Consider the following 7,978-nt stretch of genomic DNA (forward strand, 5'->3'; position numbering starts at 1 on the left):
CTATGTTTTCTAGTTTCTTAAGTCTTGCTTGGATTTTTTCTAGTTTCATAGAATTTAAAAAAGGTTGTGCGTCCTTGATGACTTTGTAGTAGCGAAGCTATTCAAAACTTCACTTTGTCTGTCCGTCAGTCAGACGGAAACGTTATGGAAGAAATATGTTATTGAAAAAAGAAACTTATCAGATTATATATGCGCATATAATCTCTACAATGTTTTGTCCGTCTGTCGCTCGGTCATGCTTTAAAAGACATATACTAAACATTATTTTTGTGACTTTCTTTGAGTTTTTGCTTCTTTGTTTTCTTTGTTAGATAAGAAATTGTGATATTCAGTTGTTCCTTGATTCCTGATGTAATGAATGATGTTGCTTTCTTTCTTACGTCAATGTATGATGTCAACATTCCTGGTAATATCGATGCTGGTAAGCTAGTTCTGTTTTTGTTGTCTTGTGAAGAAGGTAGCAGCCCAAGCCACAGAGCTAGGCTGCGAACATTACTCCTTTTAATTGCTACCTACCTATTTACTTTATATTAATAGATAGTCCTATTTTAATCATAATAAACATATTTACTCAATTAAAGTGTGTGTTAATATTGCAAAGTAAATCTACAATTTATGTCCGTCCGTTCAAGTCTGTAAATATGACAAAATGTTTGTTTTTTTGTTTCTCCAAAAGAGGTTTGTCTCAGGGATATAAAGGGATAAGACAATGGCCGATAAATTGATGTACAATCCCAATGATGATACACATAGTTACCCCTTCTCTAGATAAAAAAAATGTGGTTGAAACGTTTAAACACTCAACTTAATTAACTAAACAATCAAAATTCACTAAAGTCGCCCAAAATTGCTCAGCCAATGAATAAGAAAACGTTATTATAAAACTTTGGGGACTAGTGTAATTAAAAGTAGTATTAATGTTAAGCTTGTATGTTGTCAAAAAGGGATTTAAAGGGATAAGACAATGGCCAATAAATTGATGTACATCCCCAATAATGATACACATAGTTACCTCTTCTGTAGATAAAAACACTTAACTTAATTAACTAACCAATCAAAATTCACCAAAGTCCTGAATATTGCTAAGCCAACAAATAACAAAACATTACTATAAAACTATGGGGACTAGTGTAATAAATAGCACATTGTCCCCTCTCTCTATGGGTTTGACTTTAATTCGACCAATCATTAATAGAGTTAATTTAGAAAAGCTTTGCTTTAAAAGTAGTATTAATTTTGAGCTTGTGTATAGTTAACCAGGGATCTAAAGGGATAAGACAATGGCCGATAAATTGATGTACATCCCCAATAAAAATACACATAGTTACCCATTCTGTTGATACAAATTTGTGTGTAGTTAACCAGGGATCTAAAAGGATAAGACAATAGCCGTTAAATTGATGCACATCCCTATAGATCATACACAAAATTACCATTTTTGTACATTACAATTAGTGGTTGAAACGTTGTGACATTCAACTAAATGAACCAACCAATCACAATTTAATAAATCCCCCAAAGTTGTTAAAATAACAAATGTTCCCTTAATCACTGGTGTAATGACCCGAAGATTTTTGTAATTCCCCCCTCCCCCCATCCCGCCAAAAAACAGGAAATTCCGCGCACTTTCTAAAGGCGCATTTTTAAAAGCAAAGCTTTTCTGTAATTAGGGCGGTCTGTCTGTCTGCGTTAATTTATGCATGTTATAATTGTCCTATCGATTTATAACTTTGCATTTAGAAAGCTTAGCAACTCTAAAATCGTTACCAAAATATCCATACGTTCATTTTAAACATGTTGATTTTAAACCTTTTTTTTTTAACAGCAAATTTTTATGTAATAAAATCCTCGATTTTTTCTGTCTTATTTGCTCGACTTTATCTAAGCATTTTTTGTGTCATTTTATCAATAAAGTTACATTATTTTTTTCTTCTATTAAAAGGCAAACAAATATATTAAATACCTGCCTAACTCAAGATATGATTATTTTGCCGTTCTAGGGATATGTATGTACAAGATATTGTTCTGATGATCTTGGCTGTCCAGCAGACCAACAGGATAGCAATTCTTTAACCTGGTAGATATACATTTCTAGCAATGATGCATGTTAAATTTGATACAAATGCACAATATCTTGGATAAATAGGCTTAATTTACAGGAGGTAACGGAATAAAACCATGGTAGATAAATTGATGTACAACCCCAATGATGATACACAACATATCATCTTCTGTAAATTCCAATTAGCGATTGGAATGTTTAGACACTCAACTAAATAAACCAAATAATCAAAATTCAATAAAGTCCCCAAAGTTATTAAGCCAACAAATAAGAAAACGTAATGATAAAACTTTGGGGACTATTTCAATAAACAGCTCAGGATAAACATGGATGCTGTAGGCCAATAATCCATCTTCCCTTGAATTTTGTTGCTATAATCATATAATTGTGTTTGTAAAGGGAAATTTTAGGACAATCAGACATAACATAGATAAAGAATTGCTTAAAAACAGGATGAAAATGGTTGCTGTAGATCAATAATCCACCTGCCCTTAAATTTTGGAGAGGAACCAGAAATTAGAACCTGCAATAAAAAAGGAAAAAATATTCCACCAATCTTTAAATATCTTATTTGAAAGTAAGCTTCTCATAGGACCTGATAAGGTTAGTATTCTTTTTGGGGGATTGTATCTCCAACTTTCATAGAGAAATTGCCTATAAAATAGAATAATTTTTCCTATCCTCCTTCCCCCAGGTGCCACTCTAGATGCTTCTAGAGGCAAAGCAACAAGTATCCTATTTAAAAAAAGGGTTAGGTTTTTTGTAAGTTCTCTGTTTTAGTCAAGATTATTTTAGCTTCCATGATGGTTTTAGGTTATTAAACTAATAATTGAAAATGCTTTAATGGTTTTAGGCTAGATTATGTATCTCTTGCCCTCTTGCATCCAATTCAGAGCCCCCAGAGGCTAAAATATATTCTAGAAGTTTCATTTTCAAATCTGGCCTATAATCTGAATGTCTTGGTCCCTAAAAATGTGCAAATACAATGATTGTAAATATTGAATATAATTGGAATATTTTTTCTTTTCATTTAGATGTTAAAGAACGTGAGAATAGTTGGGATAAAGGTGAGTTAAACATTGAAGTGAAAGCATAGAGTGGGCAGGGGTCAAATAACTCTATTCAGAGTAAGATTTTTACACTATTTCTAGACTATTTCTAAACTATTACTAGATTATTTCTAGACCATTTCTGGACAATTTCTAGACTATTTCTTGACTATTTCTAGATTGTTTTAGATTATTTCTTGACTATTTCTTGACTATTTCTTGACTATTTCTTGACTATTTCTTGACTATTTCTTGACTATTTCTTGACTATTTCTTGAATATTTCTAGACCATTTCTTGACTATTTCTTGACTATTTCTAGTTTATTTCTAGACTATTTATTTATTATTTAGGTCAAGAAGATACTGGAAATAAAAATATAGAAGTGACTACTGGATTATCTCCAGATTATTCAGGGAGTTAGGGGATATGTTTATATTTTCAGGGAGATATTCATATGGTATGATAATTATATATATTTATTATTAAGGTGTAGAAGATACTGGAAATATGAATATAGAAGTGACTACTGAATTAAATCCGCCTTTTCCCGACTATTCAGGGAGTTAGGGGATATGTTTATATTTTCAGGGAGATAGGAGATATTTATATATATTTATTATTAAGGTGTAGAAGATACTGGAAATATGAATATAGGAGACTTTATACTTACTTTTCCAGACTATTCATGGAGTTAGAGGATATACATATTGTCTAATCAGGGAGGGAGAACATTGGGCTGTTTACATAGAATAAGGAGGAATAGAAGTGAAAACCCTAAAAATTTCTGGGAAATTAGAAGAAATCTTTGACTTGCGCAGTAATGATAATAATGCTAAAGTACAAATCACAATGACTAGTTGGACAAAATTAGAAAACTTCAATTTGTATCAAAATCTAATATATATTGTTAAAATTTTATTTGATCTTCATGCTTTAAGTTAAATGTAATGTAACACGTTTAGCTTAAAAATAATAAATACATTCTCTGTAGTGAAAGGGTAATACTTTCCCCATAAACATCAGTATCTGACTTGGGCCTAACACCTCTGATACATACCCCATATTGAAGTAGAGACAGCAATAGCTGCTTGATCAGTTTAGACAAAGGTGAAAAATCACTAAACATAATGTCGTTTTAATTTTGGTAAGGTTGATTGACCACATTTGTAATTTTCAAGGGTCAGCTAATTGGGTACAACCCCTTCCTCCCCCCTCCCCCTCTACCACAAGTATGTATGGATGTAGTTGCTATCATGTATAAATTAGCTGTTTAAAAACATACATAAGAGTGCAACCTAGTTTTTTATAATATAAATAACGAGACCAATATTTTTGTAAATTTTCTTACATGATTAAATTTTTTAAGGCTTAAAATGCACATCAAATTCATTTTTAATCTATTGTGAATAAGGAAGAGAAAGGTGGAAGCTTGGCTACAAGGCTTTTAGTAAATTATTGCAAAAGGAATTTATTTTGAATATTTTTTCAGAATAATTACTGAAATCATGTTATTTACTAACAGCCTTATAGCCGTTTTGGTCTTTCAAATGGTCCAATTTTACTTCAGGCTAGCCAGGCAGTATCTTCTACCTGGATTCTATTCTATACTTTATCTTCTTTGGCTGTTTATTGCACTAGTCCTCAAAGTAAAGTGTTATAATAACCTTTTCTTATTCGTTGGATTAATAACTTTGGATACTTAAAGGATAAGACAATGGGTGATAAACAGTCACAAAATTACCCATTCTGTAGATCAAAATATTGGTTAAAAGATGGACTCTACTTGTTTGGAACCAACCATTAATAATTCATCAAAAGTTATCCAATGTTTTGAGCCAACAAATAAAAAATGCTAAAAAACATAAAAATATGTACCAGTGCAATTTACGGTCCAATGTCCCCTCCCTCTCTGTATTTTATATAAATCCCCAAACCACTGTTTACAGATACTATTGATGTTACAGTACAAAAAATCAGAGTCACAACTGAATTAGTTCCACCAAGACAACCCGATCTAAGGTTATCATACAAAAAAGAGATTTTACTACAAAGGAACAGAAAAGGGATTAGAGATGTATGGTAATTGACGCCAAAAAATTGTAATAACAGCAAAAAAGTCACATTTTCATGAGCACTACAGAAAGAAGGACGGACAAAATAAGTAATAAACAAAACAAGGATGACAACATCCACAAGAAGTGAAGCAAAAACACAAATTAAATCAAAGAGCGAAGAAATTCAAAGAGATAATAAGCGAGAAATCGTTCAATAGTTAACTAAAAAATCACATTTTCATTTTACATTACAGAATGACAAATTGAATTAGAGAGTATCTTGAGTCCAATTAAGTTTTTTGTATGATAAATTAAATTTTATAAGACCAACATTTCCTACAACCACTACTACGACCTCAACTACAACTACAACTACTACTACAACCTCAACTACAACTACAACAACAACTACCACTACAACTACCACTACAACTACAACATATTCTACTTTCAATGAGGCAAAGATTTCAAAATACAAATGGATTTATTATTACTAATGTCTTAAACCAGATTGTCATGTACATTGTACACTAATACAGTGACTTGTAGCTGGCTAAAATAACAATACCCTCATTCACCCAATGGGCAGTTTTTACACTAGCTACAAATGTTGTATTATAACTTTTTCTTATTTGTTGGCCTATCAACTTTGGGTTTTTTGATGAATTTGTATTGGTTGGTTCATTAAGTTGAGTGTCCATACGTTTCAAACACTAATTGTGTATCATCATTGGGGATGTTCATCAATTTATTGGCCTTTGTCTCATCCTTTAGATCCCTTTTCATAAATCCAAAATCATCTTATAAATCTTTGTAAAAAGGATATCTACACCTTTTTACTAATTGCAACCTTCAGAATGGAAATTTTTCAAGCACAAATAGTGTATCAAAATTGGGGATGTACATCAATTTATCGGTCTTTGTCTTATTCCTATAAATCCCTGGGTATAAATCTAACTCGTTCATATAAATCTTTGGAAATAGGATATTTACACCGTCCAAAAGTTTTATAATAACATTTTCTTATTTGTTGGCTTATCAACTTTGAGGACTTTTGTTTAATTTTTTGGTTCATTAAGTTGAGTGTCCACTGTCCATACTTTTTAACCACTAAATGCAATCTACAAAAGGGTAAATTTTGTGTGTCATCATTGGGGAGTTATATCAATTTATCGACCTTTGCCTTATCCTTTTAGATTACCTGCATATACATAAATCCAACTTGTACTTATAAATCTTTGGAAAAAGGATATCTACACCGTTTCACCGTTTAATCCAACCACCGCTCCTAGTAAAACTACTGAACGAGTATTAGTTGTTTTGCAGCCGACTACTACAACTACTACAACTACAACTGAAAGTAAGTTTATTTAATGGATATTTAATTTGAGTTTCTAACGGAAATTATTTATTGGGCAGTTCGTTCATTAAGTTAGACGAGAGAAGAAATGGCAAAGCTACTCTATAAGTTGAAATGTCTGTCTGTTTGAAACGTTTCACGGCTTCCATAAAAGATAGAAAGCTGATATTTATTATCAACATTCTCAGCAATATGGAGCATAGTTAAGTATAAAATATTATTGGCGGTCAGACTGTTTTAATGCAGGTTTTTGCTACTTTTGAATTACATAACTTTTTGGTGCTTTGTTCCTAAATATTTTCATACTTGTTTTTGTAAAAATTAATTGTAATACATCTATTATTTGCAGGACCTAGAGGACAAATTATAGTCCCCGCTCAAACATCAATCAGAGAATTCAATGATTTCAGCGGCCAAAGGGCAGTGCTAAGAGATGACTCTAACATAAATCAGCAAAGGGCTAGAGATAATTCAGCCATAAATTTTGGTAGATAATTATTAGGGAGGGAGTGGTCAATGGCAGATAAATTGATTTAATTCTCCGATAATGAAACACTTCATTATCCCTTCTGTAGATTACAATTATTGGTTGAAACGTTTGGACACTGAACTGAATGAAACAACCAATTAAAACTCAATAAAAGACTTTAAAGTTGTTAAGCCAACGAATACAAAAAACTTTTTTTTTAAAAATTGTGGACTAGTGTAATAAACAGTGAAATGTCCTCTCCCTCTCTGAGATAATTTTCAGGTTTGGAGGGGAAATAAATTACCAGGAAGGGAGGGGACATTGGGCTATTTATACAACTAGTCCAAAAAGTTTTATAATAACGCTTTCTTATTCGTTTTTAAATTTTAAAGTTTTAACGCATTAACCGCTAAATGTAATCTACAAAAGGGTTATTTTGTGTATCATTGTTGGGTATGTACATACATTTATCGGCCATTGTATTATATCTTGTGAAACAATTTACAAAGAATTTGTGTCCTAACATTCCACCAATAATTTCACTCAGTATAAAGGCTAATTTATCGTCCATTGTCTTCCCCCTCATTCCCCCTCAATTATACAAAATTCCTATATATATTCCTATAATATCAAAATATGATTTTTTTAATAATTTGTTTAATTAAATATGTTTATTTTTATTATTCTAAATGCTATTTTTTTTAATACAATTGTAATAAATCTTAAATTTTATGTTATTTTTGTAAAATTTATTTGAGGTTTAAATATTCGTTTTATAGCCAACCTATCATATAAGTACTATAGTAGGTTTTTTGTCTGAAGCTTAAGATCTTGATAACCACTGAAGTTATTGACTTTTTTAGGAAAGTCTTACTTAGGTCCAAGGATGGTTTTATGCTTTTTTGGTAAGTTTTCAATTTTGCGATGGATTTAGGCTATTTTTCCTTTGAATATAGATCCCCTAAATACTTTAAAAAAGTGA

At 31.3% G+C, this 7,978-nt stretch overlaps 1 protein-coding gene across 1 annotated transcript; it reads left to right on the forward strand.

Moving 5' to 3' along the window:
• The first annotated feature begins 391 nt into the window (after positions 1-391).
• On the forward strand, positions 392-7,733 carry LOC145324004 (uncharacterized). Its single transcript, XM_080166641.1, has 8 exons — positions 392-421; positions 2,001-2,052; positions 2,510-2,597; positions 3,095-3,129; positions 5,060-5,132; positions 5,493-5,625; positions 6,416-6,527; positions 6,877-7,733. Exons 1-8 carry the CDS (start codon positions 392-394, stop codon positions 7,020-7,022), a joined length of 669 nt encoding a protein of 222 aa, XP_080022767.1. The 3' UTR covers positions 7,023-7,733.
• The last annotated feature ends 245 nt before the right edge of the window (positions 7,734-7,978 follow it).

The sequence above is a fragment of the Acartia tonsa genome, chromosome 7 (assembly GCF_053477335.1).
Source record: "Acartia tonsa isolate MP-2025a chromosome 7, ASM5347733v1, whole genome shotgun sequence".
Lineage (NCBI taxonomy): Eukaryota > Metazoa > Arthropoda > Copepoda > Calanoida > Acartiidae > Acartia > Acartia tonsa.

Excerpts from the sequence above, each read along its gene's own strand:
- LOC145324004 (XM_080166641.1), top strand. The coding sequence starts at position 392 with ATGTCAACATTCCTGGTAATATCGATGCTG. Across the intron at positions 422-2,000 it reads TCCTGGTAATATCGATGCTG|GGATATGTATGTACAAGATA; the intron begins GTAAGCTAGTTC and ends TTGCCGTTCTAG. Across the intron at positions 5,626-6,415 it reads CATATTCTACTTTCAATGAG|GATATCTACACCGTTTCACC; the intron begins GCAAAGATTTCA and ends CTTTGGAAAAAG.